The sequence below is a fragment of the Podarcis liolepis genome (genome assembly GCF_965112155.1).
Source record: "Podarcis liolepis genome assembly, chromosome: 3".
Lineage (NCBI taxonomy): Eukaryota > Metazoa > Chordata > Lepidosauria > Squamata > Lacertidae > Podarcis > Podarcis liolepis.
In genome coordinates, this window is record NC_139557.1 from 33,276,668 (window position 1) to 33,295,728 (window position 19,061).

Genomic DNA, 19,061 nt, shown 5'->3' on the forward strand with positions numbered 1-19,061 from the left:
AGGTTAGGGAAGACTGCCAAAGGCTAACGGTCTGATTTGAACACTACCACCACCAACAACCGCATGGATTCTCTGTGTTACCTGTTTTAAGCAGCTGGAGTCATGCTGGCCACATGACCCGGAAAACTGTCTGTGGACCAACGCCGGTTCCCTCGGCCTGAAAGTGAGATGAACGCCGCAACCCCAGAGTCACATTTGACTGGATTTAAACATCCAGGGGTCCTTTATCTTTACCTTTACAGTGGTACCTCTGGTTACAAACTTAATTCGTTCCGGAGGTCCATTCTTAACCTGAAACTGTTCTTAACCTGAGGTACCACTTTAGCTAATGGGGCCTCCCGCTGCTACTGTGCCACCGGCACACGATTTCTGTTCTCATCCTGGGACAAAGTTCTTAACCCAAGGTACTACTTCCAGGATAGCGGAGCCTGTAACCCAAGGTGTTTGTGCCATTTACTAGTCCAAGACAACAAACACAGTGTGAGCTCCACTGTACAGGAACTTGTGTTTTGCTTAAATTACATGGCAAGGCTCTGTGTACGGTGATAGCAGGGTATCAACAACATTATTACATAATAACAGCTTGGCTCTGGAGTTAAGCTGGCCCAAGCTGATTTCCCCGCTCTTTATCTTCACAGCAGCTGTCCCCCCTTCTCTCCTGAGCTTCACAAGCTGCAGTCTACCCACTTCAAAACGTGGCCCCAAACCTCAGCGCAACATTTTCAGGGAACTAGAAAGCTGCCATGGGAAGGAATGTATGGGACTGCTTGCTTCTGGCAGCCCTAATGCACACACTTAACTCTGGATCTGGCCCATGTCATTTTTCAATTCATTTTTGATATGATGATGTGAAAGAGCAGGGAAGCGGAAGTTATAGTCAAATCAGCTTCATCCAATTTCTCCAAGTGAAAGTTTGATCAAATATTTACCTTTGCTAGCCAACAAAACAAAACAAAAAACGTAATTTGATCCAGCATCAGAACCATTGCACAGTGAAGTTGTGGGCAGGATTTGAAATATAAGCAGTGAATTACTGAAAGAACTAATGAGAGTGAAGTTTACATAATAAAAACAGATGTATTGCAAAACAGCTAAAAAACAAACATCAAGAAAGGAGGGGTGGAAATTCAAGAAGAAATAATAAAATACTATTATGTTTGGAAAAAACTGTATATGATGATAAATGTCTTGGAATATTTTTTTGAGATTTAACAACAATGATACATATATTTAAAAAGAAGCTTTACACAGTATAGCATCAGTTCACTAATACGATGCAACAGGATTAAAGATGGACTGCAAGTAAAACCTACGTTTTTTTATAGGATATAGAATACATTTTGTTTGCACAGAAAGGATATCTGTTTTTTATATTTGACACGGGTTAAAGTGGGATTTAATACTAACATCTGACTAGGTGGTAACTGTACTCTCGCTGGGGTGTATTCTACTTGTGTTGGAAGGGCTGTGTGTGAAATTCCAAATTATATCTAAATTGAAATCAATCAATCTGTATTTATCTAGAAAGGAAGGTTGCAATGATGCAATATATGAAGCTTCACTGAAGACAGGATCTTTGAGTAAAGTCCTTGAAGAAATCCCCCATAAAGCTGGACACCTTCAACATAAAACATGGATAAATTTCATTACAGCATTTATTTTACCTGCAACCTTCAGCAAATTTGCAAGTCCCAAGAGCTTGGCAGATTGCTTGTAGCTTGTTGGCAGCTGCAGGAGACATTCCTTGATAAGGCTGAGTCGATCAGAGCACAGGCGCACTAGTAAGAAAATACATTATATTAAGTGGCAATGTCACAAAAGACAGTGCATTTTTTTATGAAGGCAGGAAAAAGTTAAGTGCACATGCAAGCTACATACGCAAATATTACGAACTTCCCGGAAGGGGCGATATCTGGGTTTAAAAGTCCACTGCAACTGAATGCATTCACTCATTGGGGCGGGAGGGAGAGAAGTTTTAAACAATATCTCCAGTGCTTAAGTTTCTTCAATCAATGGACTGACAATATGAAAACACTTGCAACTCATGACATAGGCTTTATTTGGATAAATATGACAACATTTGGAATGTTTATACAGAATGTAGTAGGCTTTTAATAGCATCTTTAATAAAAACATTTTTTTAAAAGCCTATGTATTAGGATAATAACATCATATATATTTATATAATAACGTATGGGAGTATATTACACTGCTTTTTTGTATACTGTTTCTTTCTGCACACTTTTGTTCTTTTTTCTTTTCGTTTTTTTTCTTTGTTACACTTTATTTTATAATAGAAATTCTTTCAATAAAATATTAATACACTTTGAAAGTGCTTTGTTTCTTATGCTGCAGATATGCCCCAAGAAATATTTTAGCGGGGAAATCTCCATTTAATTAGTTTTCATTAAGGTTTTGTGTGTGTGTGTGTGTGTGTGTGTGTGTGTGTTACAAAGCAAACAGAGAATCTCCATTTAGAGAGAGGACATCATCACTGATGTGCAAAGGTTGGTAATTTAGCAAGATGGAGAACATTCAGACCTGTGCATGCCTCCACTCTGGGGTTGTACAGCCCAGACACAGGTCTACCACCCCACTGAGAAAGAGGCCTCTGCGTCTGGGAAGGAAAAGCTCGTTCCTTTACCACCCCTTAGTTCAGATGACTACAAATTCAAATGCAAGAAGAAGCACGAATTATTCTGTGCACTCTACGAAGAACAACTCATGCTTAAAAGTGGCTTTTCCAAGTTAAGAAAGTTTTAGTTTAAAGCATTAGGAACCCACAGGCAGCTTTTTCACCCATTTTAACTCCTGCGTGGTAGTCTTTAAAGTGTCCAAAACATAATGGATGCAATTATTTGAGAATCAGACCCTGTCCCCTTTTCGGGACCCACTTCAGCCGTTATATAGCCATGTGCTTGTGTGCACATTCATGACATAAAAGGTACTTTTTCTGAAATAAATTGCAGCATTAGTCGTTCTCAGGTGACAGAAGGATCACGAAGTAACTTGACAGTGCACTTTAATGTCTCAAGGGGGGGGGGGGAATAGACAGCAGAAAGCAGTACCAGCACTGAAGAATTCACAGCTGACTGGCATGGTGTGGCAAAGACAAAATGGCAGGTTGCAGGGAATGAACTATGAAGCAGGAAATCTAAGCTTGAAAATGGCAAAGTGGAACCAACCCTGATACACCCTCAAGCAAGCATTTGGGATAGCAGTTGTTTGTAATCCATGGACAACATCCAAAATGTAATTTGGGTAATGGAAGAGACTTGAGTTAGTTTGAAAGTTTACAGTTTTTGGATCTTACTTTATATATATACGTCACAGAATTACCACAGAATTTCTCAGTCCTGCTTATGAGCTTTGTCCCTGCTAACCTCATGATTTAACTGTACCTCATGCCACTGAATGGCAAACACACAGAAATACTGAAGCTTTTCGGCCGAGGTAAAACCCCAGCAATGAGAGCCAAACAAGAAACTAATAAGCCATCAACATCATTTGTATGCCACTTTCCCACAAAATTGTGCCCAAAGTGGCTCACAACATCTCATGTGATCAATTAAGTAAAACGGTTTTTAAAAAAATGCATATTAGAAACAGTAAGAAAGAATAATATAAATCAATTAAAAGATTTAAATAATAATCCATGCACGTTTTATTTGAATGCATAATTCAATTTCACACTGTCCCTGGCTGCCCTCAGTGCTCAAGAAGCTGTATATGAGACAGGGTTGCTGTGTTCTGGCAAAATATCCCAGTACCAATGGTTTGGAAAGAGCACAAACTTGCAGTACGTCATCTTCTATATATTTGATTAGGGTTAAGGCTTTTCTGTGAAGGATTAATCAGAACTGTGCGAGGAACACGTGCCTCAGGGAGAATCTAGGTTTCAAATGAAAGACCTGATCCATGAAGGCTTTTACTAAAGTGTCTTGCTGAAGGGCATCAGATCAGGGGTGAAGCTATTGCACATAACAGCTGTCAAATTGAGCATATTAACTCACTGGGTGGTTTTACCTGGTTTTACTTACTTATTTACTTACTAAGTTTTACTTAGAGTAGCCCCACTGAAATTAATGCACATAACTTAGTCATGTTCATTAACATCAATGAGTCTACTTTGTGTAAAACTTAGCTGGAGACCAACCACTGTGTACTATTTCTTATTCAAGCCCGTTTACAATGTTTGCTTCCAGCGGGCAGAATTAAATATCTAAAAACAGGTTGACTTGATTGAAACAAATAGGTGCACATTCAAAACCGAATAAGAGAAAACTTTTAAGAAACACCAGACTCAAAATTCAGCACTCGATTCTAGTCCTTTACTTGCATATTCTGAACATGGTTTGGACTTTTAAAGGGTAGATGTAAAATACCACAAAAGCTTTATGTAATACATAACTGTGTTGTTGTTTTAAAAAAATAAAAAATGTGTGGACTATTCATCCAGATTCTAGCAGTACAAATCCATTAACACAACAGTGAAGACAGGAGGGTCACAGGAGTTGAATGCAGGATAGCACCTGTAAAATATGTCAGTTGTCATAAGGCTGTTATGATTTATAAAATAAAAATAGAGTTTTATTGGGCAGTAAAGCATGGGAATAAAAGAGATCAATAAAAGCCCAAGTTCTGGAGGCACCTTCAAACAGCAGTAAAAGCCTCCTTCCAAACATAACTAAATTGTTACTGCAAAGCCGTGATGTGCAATGGACGTCTTACGGGTTATGATAACTATTTTGAGTTAATCTTCTTGGCACATGTGCTTTGACAAAATAATAAAATAGAAAGGCCCATTTGTCCACTCCCTAGGCCTAGACTCAAGATGAAGATCAATAAACCTCCCAACCAGGCTATTGCCAGAATGACCAAGCGTTTCAAAGCACTGTTGCAGAGATTACTAGTAAAGAGATTATGTTAATCATAATAGCACAACAGCAGCACAAGCAGGGGATGAGTGAAGAAACTGTATAGTGTGCATGTGTGTATTTAAAAGGGAAGCAATTGTGGGTGCAAGCCAACCAAAATGATTTAAACAGGAAAAATTGATGCATAACTCTTTAATAAAATCCAATGAGACTTTAAAATGTTTCTCTTGAACTGGATTATACCTGATGCAAGCAATTTCTAAAAAAATGCTGTAAGGAAAATTGATGATAGAAGATGTTGTATATGTAGAGCTTTTTATAAGCCAGAACTTTCCGGAACTCAGTTCTGGCACCTCTCAGGTGGGCGCCGTTGTCATTTTAAGAAAACAAAGGAGGTGTTCATGGTGAGTTCCGGCACCTTTTTTTCTAGAAAAACAGCATTGTGTACATGGTACATATAAATGTGAAGATTTGAAACTATATAACTAGCATTCAAGACATTTCAACAAACCCTATCACACCCTACCTACCTTGTAATGGCAAGATTTTCACACCAAATTCTTCAAGATAGCTAAGAGCACGGATAAGATCCAACTCCTCTTGGACAACAGGTGGGCAGTCTGTAATAAGCTGTAAGCAGGATCTTAGAAGAAAATAAATAAATGTTTAATGATTTCAAACAGCTTTCCCAATTAGTCAAAAAGAAGCATCTTCATTATATAAGGCCAGTGTGATAAACATGCAACACGAAACTATGGTTTGTTGCTATGCACAGAAACCTCAAGAGCATGCACTGGTGAAGCATTACAATGGGTCCAAAGTGGTGGGTCTATTATAAAGGCTTAAAAATTTGCCACTTGATATAATGTGATCCCCTTTATAACCCCGTATTTCTTTGCGGATGCATTTTTTAAATTGTAAATAATATCAATTTATCAATGGCCAAAGCTAAGCACTTTACATGCCAAAGGAAAGAAGCTTTGTACTTAGCAAGCAATTACTTTGTACATGAATGAAGTAGGAGGAAAAATAAAATTCATTTGGCATAGGTTCATAATTTTTTTCCCCTCCAAGTGAAACTCTAGTGGAATTGCATGACTGCACAGTTCAGCAAATGTAACTCTTCTGCTATAAAGGCAAGAAACATACTAATATTAAGAAAGTGAAGGTTGCTATTAACAGCTGAACTATAACACCTAAATTATTCAATTAAAATTGTTTAGGTGCTTTAGATATCTTTCTGGGGCTGATGTGGGGATGTGCTAACTTTTAAAATGTTAAAAATTAATCCTTAAATTTTCTACTCCCAGATTTGATTTGATTTTTAAATATGCCTTGTAATGGTGTGCTGATCTTATCAATGAGAAGAAACCATTGTGAAATGATTGCCACTTAAATGAAAGCATCACTAGAAAATTGTTAATGCTAGATAATGAAGCAGAGAGCTTTCATCTGAGCTAAGGTGGTAACCGTCCCTCCTAACAACAAAAAACATCAACAGTGAATAACAATTATTTCAATTAAAGCAGCTTTCTCATGGAATCTATGATGGACAGTGAAGGCACATCTTGCTCCAGGAGGTACAATTGAAACCTCTGCTGAAACAAAAGGGGGGGGGGGAAGGACTTCATTTTAGCCAAGAAAGGTTTGCACAGACACTCCAAACAGGATTCAATACCCTGACCATCAGCTATCAATTGTGCTTTCATGCATCCACGTCTCGGACAACTGCACATCTCAAAGGTGGGTATGATTTTGAGGGGAAAGTCTGTTGAGTAAAACGAGGAGGCCTGGCGGACAAAACTTGGCACATAAGCCAAAGGTCCCTGCTGCCTCCTTCAACAAAACAAACACAGTTATACCTTGGAAGTTGAACAGAATCCGTTCCGGAAGTCCGTTCGACTTCCAAAATGTTTGGAAACCAAAGTGCGGCTTCTGACTGCCTGCAGAGAGCTCCTGCAGCCAATCAGAAGCTGCGGAAGCCCCATCGGACGTTTGGCTTCCAAAAATAGTCCGCAAACCCAACAGTCACTTTCAGGTTTGCAGCATTCGGGAGCCAAAACGTTTGAGCACCAAGCTGTTTGAAAACCAAGGTACGACTGTATTCGTTTTCGTCCCTTGAACTTATACGGGCCTTACAGGCAAACATCTTGGTTTTCCATAGCTGTAATGGTTACATACGTAGAATAACAATTTCCACTTCCAAAACCATTAGCTAGTATTTGCAGATTGGTGTTGGTGCCTGCATTTCATGATGAGCCAAGCATAATCTAGGCAAAAGACGTATTACCTCATTCTAATTGCACCAGGGACTAATTAGTAAGAACAAGTTGCCTTAGAAATGCTTGAGCATCGAAGGAAAGCACTCAAGTATGCAAAAGGGAACAAAATCATAAAAGATCTGCCTTTCTAAGCAAATACCAAAGGCTAAAAGATTTGGGGGGGTGTGAATAAAATGTACCTGGCCAGATCCATGCATGTATCAGTTAGACTGGTTGAAGAATTGAAGTATTCTCTGCTAGCAGCCAAAACCAATTCAATGCTTTTCTCATAGCAAACTCTGTACTGTGGTTTTCCTTTAGAAGCAACACTGACAGGGGGATCTATTGACCAAACGCTGCAGTGCATCATTTGCCCAGCTAAATGGATGTTCTCCAGTCGACTTGAACACAGAAGACTTTCTGTAAAGATCTTTAGAATGACAAGAGCAAATGTCACACAAGCAATTTTTTTATTTGATAAATACATGAGTATGGCTATCTGCTTGGGGAGGGGAGGATATCTGGAACAGCATTCGTCTAAATCTAGACCGATATCAATTAGATTTCGACAAATCATGTGCTGAAATGGAAATGCAATCTAATTTGCTGCCCTCAAGAAACCCTTTCCATTCATTTGACTACCAAGGCAGCACTAGAGAGTTGACAGTGGAATCTCTGCAGGAAACTCTGAGACATATCTGGGGAGCCACTCTTTATGCCGGGGATTATTCAGGATGATGGGGCAAATGGGGTTGTGCAGTGAACGTACACACAGTTTAAAAGCCCACACAAACATCTGAACAGAAGTATCCTTCGTGAAAATTATCTGTCAGTTTTGGACAAGCCAAAAAGCAACACCACCCAATAATGTATATAAGTCAAAATCTTCATCCTTTAGAAGCAACACGAATGCAAGAAAGGGGGACCCATCACCATCCCACAGATGTTGATGGCCTCCAAATTCCATCAGCCCCAGCCAACATGGTCAATTTTAGGGATGACAGATGCTGCAGCTCAACATCTGGAAGGCATCAAATTCCCTACCCCTATACTAATGAATTGCCAAGCTACTCTGATAGGTTGCTAATATTAAAGTCTATGCATCACTCCAGTCAAATCTAATATCTTGAAGTAAGAGCTATAATTATATCACATTTTCCCTGACATGATGTATGTACGTATTGCTATGCATATTTTTTTTAAGAAGCACATTTCAAAGTTAGATTTAAATCCCAGATGCCATTTTCTTTTTGCAATTTCTTCAGAAGTGTACTGATTTGCTCTCAAAATCTCTCAGGAGTCATAGAAATTAGCAGCCATAAGCAATAAAGTCTACATGCTATAACAAAAGAAGACTGACAATAATTTGAAATGTTTAAAAGATGTCAAATTTTTGAAGGTAAATTATACAACATGAAGGCTCACTCAAGTACTACACTATGAAACAGAAAAGTGCACTTTCAAGTAAACTGCACATATTCAAACACACAGAGCTTCATTGTAATTCACGAATCTTAATAACTAGGTTGCCTCGAATGCAGATTATTTTCTGCAGAAACCGAACTTTGCATTTCACTTTAAATGCAAACAGGAAAACATCTATCAAAGTTCTATATGCACCCTGAGTGACGTTATTAAAAATGAACTTTCAGCTCAGTGAACCATTTAATAAACATAACAGTGAAGCGCCGAGCCATTTGTCTTCCCAATGTTTAGTTAGCAATTTTATGTCAAGAGTTTCTGTGTATTAAGAAAGTCAAGGTTCCCATCTATACATCTCATGTCTTCTGTAATTCTGCCATAGTTCATAACAGCTCTGTTTGAATGCACGGAAGTCTGAGTGTTAAAAAAAAAAGTATAACAGAAGAAACTCTAGGAATTTGCTCCCCCTGCTCCTTATCTTCAGTGAGCAATAGGATAAGCAGGACCTTTGCCATTGTTTCCAGCCCCACTGGCAATCCTATATCTTGGAGTTCACTAGGGAGAGGGACCAGAGTAGGTCATCTTTGTCTTCCCTGACCAATCTGGCTGGCAACGTTTGATTAATGTGACATATTCCCTCCCTCCCGACAACAGCATCCCCGAGTGCGGTTAGAGAATCTATGCCTTCCCTTCTTGACAATAGCACCCCAGTTGCATAACACCCTTCTTCCTGGCACCCACTCTTGTTATATTTTTACATTAGTTGAATATTTTCCCCATCCTGCCTTATGCAAGGAAATTCCCCTGCCTTCTAAGGATTTTATGTACATAGCTGCCTAATCACAGGGGACAGCTGAATAGGTTGTGTTGGTTTGCATTGGGTAATTTTAGCAGTATATTTTCAGTCTTTGTGTTTTTCCTGAATAAGGCCAGCATATAAATCTTATAAATAATGTAATTCAATGTCATTAATAATGTCATTAAACAACAACAACAAACCACCAAAGCAATTTACAACAGTTATATAGGTAAAGGTACAGGGACCCGTGACCATTAAGTCCAGTCGTGACCAACTCTGGGGTTGCGGCGCTCATCTCGCTTTATTGGCTGAGGGAGCTGGCGTACAGCTTCCGGTTCATGTGGCCAGCATGACTAAGCCGCTTCTGAACCAGAGCAGTGCACGGAAACGCTGTTTACCTTCCCGCTGGAGCGCTACCTATTTATCTACTTGCACTTTGACATGCTTTCGAACTGCTAGGTTGGCAGGAGCAGGAACTGAGGAACGGGAGCTCACCCTGTTGTGAACCATCGACCTTCTGATCGGCAAGTCCTAGGCTCTGTGGTTTAACCCACAGCACCACCCGCGTCCCTTACAACAGTTATATACTTTGGGTCATATTCAACTAATCTCATAAGATGTCCTTGCAGGGATTCCCACTAGTGAAAGAGGGTTTTTTCCCCTCTCAGCCACCTGTGTACACCCTAAGTCATCTCTGAATCTGGCCTGGATGGTTGAGAGGACCCCCAGAACAGATTTAGTGTGCACCTGGGGGTAGGAGAGGGGAGAAGCTTCCTTTGTGCAAGGAAAATCCCTGAGTTGATGGAACCTTAGAGGTATGCTGAATATAAGCCATTATTATTATTATTATTATTATTATTATTATTATTATTATTATTATTATTTGAAATCACCACTTAATTATTACAGAAATATTTCTACTTAATTGCCTGCTTAGCCCTGCCACCATAAATACGTTTTCAGCAAACATTTAAAAATTAAAACAGAAGATACCTGTTTCCCCCTCCCCCCTGATATGGCCTCTACTCTCTACACTAGGAGTAACAGGAACTGGTCATTGGTTTGGCTGCAATTTATCAGAAGGCAATGTGGTACCCCAAAGTTCCTTTTCTTTAAAGGAGTAAAGTTGGTAACCTGAGTTTTATTCTTATCCAGATGTGAGCACCAGTCCCCAAGTATGAAGGACTAGAGAGAATTATTTCTATGAAACCCTAGCTATGGAAATCCTTAGGATTTAGGTGTCTTGAAACAAAACTGGGCCACTCACCATCAATGGGATTTCTGGATCTCATAGAAACTACCACTGTTGTCAATAAAGCATGATAGCAGCATGATTTGCATGTTCAAGGAAAGGAAAACTCAGCATATATTTAAACACTTAAACTAGGATTGTACATCTGCTGGCACAGATTCTGAACAAAGCAAAATGCTGGTATGGAACTGAACTACCTAGAATTCCACCCACTGTAACTGTATTCAAAAACATACTGAAAAGCAGCAAGATTCACCTCATAGCAAGTGTCTGGTTGTATGCATGTGTAGACATTCTGCTGCATTTCCAGGATATCTTGCAACAATCCCATCCAGTGTGTCTCATTAACAGGGGGCTGCCTGTAATACACAAAGAAGCGAACATTTACAAGCAGGTTCCGAGAAGTGTGATTACCAGAATTAAAAGTATTCTTAAAATATCACCCCAAAGTTATTTTTAAACATGTTGGTTTGCGGAAAATACCAACATTTAAGAATATATATAATAAAAATGCTGCTGCTGTATCACCCCAAAGGTTAAGAGTACATTCATGTGTAGAAAAACAACACTGGTGCTAATAACATCTAGACACACAGTAGCTCAACAGTATTTATAACATTCTAGTAAGGTAGAGAAGAATAATTATCCCCATTTGAAAGATGGAGAACTGAGCTTGAGAGAGTAGGTTGCTTAGTGAGTCCGTGACCAAAGGGAGATTTCATCCAGGAACTTAGTGGCTCACAGTTACGTCTCTTATCCAACAGTTTTGCACAACTTCCCCCAGCCCCAAAGCTTTCAGACCAAACCCTCCAGTCACACATACTGGGTGGGAGTCAGCTAACTTGTTGCATGCATGGAACAAGGTCCACTAACACAACAGGACTTCCCCCCTCAAAAAAACACACAAAAAAACCCACAACTGTAGTGGAAACCCCAGAACCAGGGGCACTGACTTGCTCCCACATTGAGGGGGCATGGTCATGTGACATGTCACATGACACCACTGCTGTGCACCAGACTGGGACAAACAATCACAGAGATTGCCCTCTATGATTGTCTCAGACGCCGCCTGGCTCCTGGGCTGCCAGTTGGAGGTTAGGGCTGGGGTGCCCGGCGGCAGCAGGGGGTGGTGGTCCCCTCAACATTGGGGGGCTGCCCCCTGCTAAAAAATACTGGGGGATCTGAAGCCCCCTCTGGCCCATATAACTTGCCCAGAACAGGTTGGGTGGCATGCGGGAGGAAAGAAAGGTCATGTTTTACAAGCAGACATTTTCCCATGCACATATTCCACTTAGCGCTACCTAGAATTCTACCCTTTGGGAGATCATCTAACCCAAGGCCTACATTCTGAAAGGATTAAATTGCTTTGCCATGCCTCCATCAAGAGAGTGGTACCATTCTGCTCTGCACACCATGGGCAATGGATCCTTGACAATGGGGCAATATTTGTGTATTGATGAACCATGGAGCCAAAGCAGAAGACATGCTCTGGAATCTGCCACTTTTGCTTGTGTCATGAGCAATTATTTTATGTTTGACGAAGGGCATCAAAGGTAATTTTACCACCACTAAACCATCTTCCTTGTGAAGCAAACAACTGAGTTGCCTCCTGAGGAGCTAAAGACATGTTTACAAAGAAATCTGTCCTTTGAATTGTCTGTCTTTCCTGCTTGAGACCACAGCTTCAGCTGTTCATGTTCTGACCTGGAAAAGCCACGCAGAACATTTCATCTGTGAAGGTACCAAACAACCATTAAAGCTCATAATTTCGTGTGCCACCATCCGTTACTCACTTGCGGCCTGTGTGCCTGGTCAATCGAATCATCAGCTTCCGTGCTTCTTCCGGGCTGTCCTGTGTGTCTTTTACAAAGGATACAGGCTTTTGGAGTCCATGCTTCTCCAAGATTTCTGATACGCTGAAATAGCAGTAGTCATAAAAGCATCACCAGCCATTCAGCCAAATCTTAAATCCTGCCTGTGGCCATTATTGCAAATTATTGTTTATGTGTAAAATCTGAATAAATATATATTTAAGACTGAAACCGAAACCAAGAGGGATGGTGATGTTTATTCACTGAACAATGATGACTTGAAGTTACACAAAAAATACATATCCAGCCGCACATAACATTTGAGAAGTCATTTTGTTTGCAATATTTAGCACCATATCATTATATTCCATAAAACAATATAAAACTTGATCCACGACCCGCCCCCTGAAACCTTATAAGGAGATGCTCCGGGAGGTAGGGGAGTACAATGAAACAGCCTATATAGCTGAGCATTTAAAAAAAATTAGATGACGGGGCTTTTCTTTTTCATTCTTCGTGTTAACTATATTGTCACAATGCTACATTACCCTTCACAATGTTACAGGTTGGGAGGGGGGAACCCCTTTGGATATAAACATGTGTTTATGGAAAGGTCAAGGTCCAAAAAGTAATTTCCACTAAGCCTGCAGTAATATTTGACCTACAAGCTCTCTTTTGTAATAATCCTGGCATTTTGAACTGTAAAACCTAGCGCTAGGTTAATAAAGAAAACGTACTGGAAGAGATGAATGAAGAAAGGCGCATTTCTTACCTAAGAATTTGTTCCAATTCATCAACTTTGTCGTGAAGGTTATTTGTAATGTCTGTTTCAGGACTGAAAGGATGTATCAAAACAAAAAAATAAATTTGTATATTCTGCATACTATGAAAAAAAATGTAATACAAACCAACACTGAGGAATATCCCAAATACCGTGTTTTTTTGTGTATAACACGCCTCTGTATATAAGATGCCCCCTTTTGGGGGGGACTAAAAATTGAGAAAATGGGGGGGGGGGAGATTGCCCTTGTGTAAGATGACTCCAATTATTTTATATTATTTTATCGTAAAATAACCTAGTCTTATACTCGGAAAAGTATGGTAAGTCATATTCAGAGTAGATCCACTGAAATCAATGAACATTCACTGATTTCAATTAGTCTTTTCTGAGTATGACTTATGTGGAGATCACCCATTACACCCTTTCCAATCTACCCTCAGTGAAGGTGGGAGTGATCCTCAGATTGCATGCTTCCTCCTCACCCAATTCCATTAGTCCCGTTCCATGACCAGTGAATGGGGCTACAGAGACAGGCTGTGTAGCCAAGATTTCTTCTTCCCACAAGGGAAGAGTAGCCCAGTTATGAGGGGCAATACAACTTGCTTAAACTTTGAGGGCACCCAGAGGGAACTTGACACACGAGCAGTTCAGCAGGATGGAGTGACCAAGGTACCAAACTATTTTAAAAAAGGATATGGCATTGCATTCCCTGTTTTCTCAACCTGATTGAAATTTAAGTTCTTATCCAGGCTTTCTACATGTGGGGAGCATTGCAGCACATAGTAATCTCAGCTGCAGACTGAAGCATGAGTGTGTGTGGGGGGGGGTGTCAGCAATTACCACTAGATCGTACGGATTGTGTAAATTAGTGCACATCATTCTTTGAATACTGATTGGCATTTTAATTGTTTAAAAGCAGCATTTGTAAAGGATTTCTATTAGCTCAACATTTTTTATTTTTTATTTGAAAAAAAAAAAACAATGGGACATGTCAATACTCACCCATAACCTCTCTGGGGGAGACATTCTAAGATATCATAGCAATGAGAAAGCTGGTCATCACGTTGGCAGCTGTAGATGCAGTCTAACGCAATCGTCATCAACAAGTCTTGATCCGAAATTATTTTTTGCTGACACTGGGAGAACAAGAAAACACTATATTCATTGCTCTACAGTAGAGTACGGTCTGTGAGTATGTATGCGTCCCCCAGCCCAAAATTTGGAGTTGTTTTCTTCCATATCTCTGTGTGACAGAAAACCGGCTCTTGAACAGCACAATTACAACCATAAAGGCAATTTAGTGATTTCTGTTAATTGCAGAGGCCTTCCTGGTTCTTTAATAATTCTCCGTTGAATATCTTTCATAATTACAGAACTGGCAATGGAAGCTCATTTGAAACCAGTGATCACAGCAGCCGGTTGGAACAGCAAGGTATTTCTAGTTTCGTTTAAAAACACGCACCCACACACAAATCACAATATTTTTCATCAGACAATTTATTAAAATAAAAATGCAATTCTAAAGCCGCTCTCTCCCCCCCCAGCTGCATTATGCTATTTCCTTCATTTGCACATAAATAACTTCAATATGCACCAGAACGCTAGCTTCCCATGACTCGTTGTTTACAGCCAATCTACTTCTGTACACAGCCGGAAAAGTAAAGAATTAATGAACATCCTATCAAGATGCTATTAGGATGCTGGAATGTGAATTTAGTCTGGATCCGAGGCTATAATACAATGCCCCCGAGAAGATGAAAGTTGCTACAAATTTATGTAAAGACCAAGTTAATCTCCCTCAAAAAAGCTCCTTCTCCTCTGCCTTTCAACAATGACATCAAGAGCAAATGGCTTGTGTAAAATAAATGAGACAATCCAACTCTATACATGTCGACTCAGAAGTAAGCCCCAGTGAGCTCAACAGGGCTTACTCTCGGGTAAATGGAACGTGACTGCAGCCTGACTTTCTCAACAGATTCCATTGTGCTCTTTAAGAATCAACCGCAAGTTCCCAGTTAACACCAACTGCTGGACCAAGACACAGACGTAGGCAAAAAACAACATTCTTGGTGGGATCCCAGAACTGTGGAATCCTGTGCCCCTGGAGATCTACCAAACCCTAATGCCTTAGAGCGACCTTGGAAGCATTTTGGCTGGTTTTTGATTACTTGGACTGAAGTTAGTTGTCAAGAAGTATTTGACAGTTGTCAGGAAGTTAGTTGTCAGGAAGGTGGTAGAATGAATCACACTACTTTATCCTGCAGATCAATTTTTTGAATGTTTCACAGCATAGCAATAAAACCAACAGTACATTCCCGCAGGTAGGAAACTAGCACAGTAGGGGACAGGCTGGTGCTGAATCTCTCTCCTTTTACACGCCAGGGGTTTGTTTTAGGTAAGGGATTCAAAAATAGCAACCTCACACAGTTCTGTTCTGAAATAGCCCACTCTGCCACCTGCGAATCCTACTGCCTCATTCTTCACCTAGACGTGTACAGTGGTAACTCAAGTTAAGCACTTAATTCGTTCCGGAGGTCCGTTCTTAACCTGAAACTGTTCTTAACCTGAAGCACCACTTTAGCTAATGGGGCTTCCTGTTGCTGCCGCGCCGCCAGAGCACGATTTCTGTTCTCATCCTGAAGCAAAGTTCTTAACTTGAGATACTATTTCTGGGTTAGCTGAGTCTGTAACCTGAAGCGTATGTAACCCGAGCTACCACTGTACTCAATTTCCCAAATATGTGAAAGGGAAACCAGGCACCTTCAGCTCTTCATTCTCATTTGCGCCTAAGTTTGTTGTTTCCCCAAGTGCTACCCCCAGGTGTGAAGTTCAGGGGTTGTTTTGTGGGGGGGCGGGGGGATTTACAAATGATTTAAAAAGGGACCGCAGGACACTTAGGTTGTATCCACACAAACAATGTCCACTGCATCTCATTTCAGTTCTCTCTCTCTTCAGGTTATTATTGTTCCCCTGCTGCTCGACACAAGAGAGATGAACAGGGATGCATTGAGTAGCCCCAGCCAGCAGAATCCACAGCACTATCTGCAGTGATGGGAGCCAATCACGCAGGGTTCCAGAAACCTCAGCATTTATGACTGTATGTATGGGGACTGGGGAGCAGGCCCACATGGCAGGTCCCCACTCCCTGCTCCTGTGTTGCACAACATGGGAGCAACAAAAAGGTAAAGGTAAACGGCGTTTCCGTGCGCTGCTCTGGTTTCACCAGAAGCAGCTTAGTCATGCTGGCCACATGACCCATAAAAAACTGTCTGCGGACAAACGTCGGCTCCCTTGGCCAGTAAAGCAAGATGAGAGCCGCAACCCCAGAGTCTTTCGTGACTGGACTGAACTGTCAGGGGTCATTTTTTTAAGGTAAAGGACCCCTGGATGGTTAAGTCCAGTCAAAGGCGACTATGGGGTTGCGGCACTCATCTCGCTTTCAGGCTGAGGGAGCCAGCTTTTGTCCACAGACAGCTTTCCGGGTCATGTGGCCAGCATGACAAAACCGCTACTGGAGCACGGAGGACTGTGATGAGTGCCAGAGCACACAGAAATGCCATTCACCTTCCCGCTGCAGTGGTACCTATTTATCTACTTCCACTGGCATGCTTTTGAACTGCTAGGTTGGCAGGAGCTAGGGCAGAGCAACGGGAGCTCACTCTGTCGCGAGGATTTGAACCGCCAACCTCCCAATCAGCAAGCTCAAGAGGCTCAGTGGTTTAGACCACAGCGCCACCCGCGTCCCTACAGGAGCAATAATGCCTTAAAGAGAGCTTGTGACTCTTCCAGTGTCAGGTTTTGCATGTGTCCTGAGCAAAGGCGCTTCCTTCTACAGAACGATAGGGCCAGATTAAACTAATGAAACCTGCTAGCGGAAGCCTGTGTGACACGCCTCTCTCCCCAGTGCCACTCTACTGTAGAGGCAGGATCATTTCATCTAGCAAGCTGAAATGCTTGCGCTGGGGGAACAATTGCCATAATGATACATTGAATTCCTCACACAGGCCCCCAATAAAATTCACGGATCTCCCCCACCACAATGCAAGAGAGGAAAAAGCTCATAGAGATGCTTAGCAGTGACTTATTAAGGGATGCAGTGCAGGCTAAAACACAGAGATGCTTCATGGTTGGGCAAAGGTATGGAAGATATATTTAGATCACAACAGAGAAGAACAGTGGCTTTCAGTGGAGAGTCTCCCCCTGCTAAAATACCCACTCTGCTGGATAAATGCAGAAATGATTAATGATTAAAGCTACATTCTGACATCCCAATACAGATTAGCTGTGTATTAGAAATTCCACTTTAACCTTGTCTGGAGAACAAATGTTTGTATCGACAAGACAAATGTTCAGTTCTGCCACGCTGTACAGTGACAGCCATCTCCCAAACTGATCAGCGAAACAAGGTGCACTATTAAGTATACTTGCAAATGCAATTCAGGCGGGGTGGAGGAGAGATAAACTTTCAGGTACATGTGAATACACAACTAATCATCTGAATTTACCGCTGGCTTTGAATGTTCAAAGATTTTCAGAGGAAACGTCAAGTCTTCTTTCGCCAGTGTTACCAAGTACTCTTTCAAAAGCTCATTAGCGATGCCTGGAGATTCATTTTCACAGCGGTGTAGGAATGGGACCATCCATTGATAGGCATTCTTCACATACCTTTCTCCCGATGACTGAAATGGCAAAGGTTTTAAATTAAAGAAAAATATGAACGCACATTAAGAGAAGAGCGAAATGCAAACTAAAACTGCAAAGCAGTTAAAGGAATAGCAATATATTTTCCCCAATGCTTTTCAAAAGGTTGGTATCATAAATAGCGAGCATAAAGTTATGAACTGTGCTAATGCAAATTTCTCTACGAAAAACAAACTACGGTAACAAACAGGCTCATCAGTGTGAACCAGTTTCATTCTATTTTATCCAGAAAGGGCTGTCAGGCCACAATCCCACACAAGAATTAAGGCACACTTAAGCTCACCGAAATAAATTAGGATAAAGGCACTTAATGCATTGTAACATTGTGGCACCCGGAACCAGCATCTGGGGGCTTTTTTTGGAGTGCAGACAGGTGCAAATCCAAGCAAGACCGAGCTATTTATTGAAGACACATTGTAAACAAATTAAAACATTAGGGGGACTGATATAAACACATGCAGTAAGAGATAAGGGAAAATTTGTAAATATATTTGAATCAGATATGCAGTAATAAAAAGATATGAAATAAGTAACTGCAGAAAGGAGGGGAGGGAAGGGGAAAGTAAATTAGATTTGTTTTTCTTGTCAAAATATTTGTAAAATCTGAAAATGAAAAATAAAATTATTATTTTTAAAAAACAAAAGAGGAGAGGAGAAAAGGCTGAGCTGAAGGACATTGGGCAAACAGCTTCATCCTGCTCAGGATGAGATTTTATGCAGCAGAAAAGCCCCCTTCCCAATCCATTCCATCCCACTGTGACATAAAAAAGAGCACATACATTTAACATCAGGAGTCTTAGTTTCTCAATATACTTCATCTGCTGCAGCTCTTTCAAGTTCAGAGTGATGTCACATCCAGTCTCATAAACCAACGTCTCCAGAGTAACCAGATTGTCACAAAGTGAGTGCAGACCAGGAATATTCCTCTCCATGCCCAGTCGAACCAAGGACAAAGCACAATCCACCTATTATTATTTTTTAAGAGAGAAAAGAAAAATGCACAGCTTGTTACCATTTGCAATTGGTTTTATTCTGGCTAAACTTGGAAGGAGAAGAGATATGGTTTGACCACCGGCTCAGCAACTTATAACTGGTCCAAATACATTTTATACAGAATGACTAATACAGAATCTTATAACTGCAGCATAACTTCTATA

General features: G+C 40.7%; 1 protein-coding gene across 2 annotated transcripts in view; it reads right to left on the bottom strand.

The window, feature by feature from the left end:
- The window catches only part of NBAS (NBAS subunit of NRZ tethering complex), a 180,351-nt gene that overhangs the window by 85,070 nt on the left and 76,220 nt on the right, over positions 1 to 19,061 (bottom strand). For both annotated transcript variants that reach the window (XM_083495383.1, XM_083495382.1), the window contains exons 24-32: positions 18,684 to 18,869; positions 17,709 to 17,882; positions 14,206 to 14,339; positions 13,195 to 13,257; positions 12,405 to 12,527; positions 10,868 to 10,970; positions 7,339 to 7,568; positions 5,408 to 5,520; positions 1,665 to 1,778 (exon numbers count right to left, since the gene is read on the bottom strand). In XM_083495383.1, the coding sequence (XP_083351509.1) occupies positions 1,665 to 1,778; positions 5,408 to 5,520; positions 7,339 to 7,568; positions 10,868 to 10,970; positions 12,405 to 12,527; positions 13,195 to 13,257; positions 14,206 to 14,339; positions 17,709 to 17,882; positions 18,684 to 18,869 (1,240 nt within the window). The remainder of the gene's footprint in view (positions 1 to 1,664; positions 1,779 to 5,407; positions 5,521 to 7,338; positions 7,569 to 10,867; positions 10,971 to 12,404; positions 12,528 to 13,194; positions 13,258 to 14,205; positions 14,340 to 17,708; positions 17,883 to 18,683; positions 18,870 to 19,061) is intronic.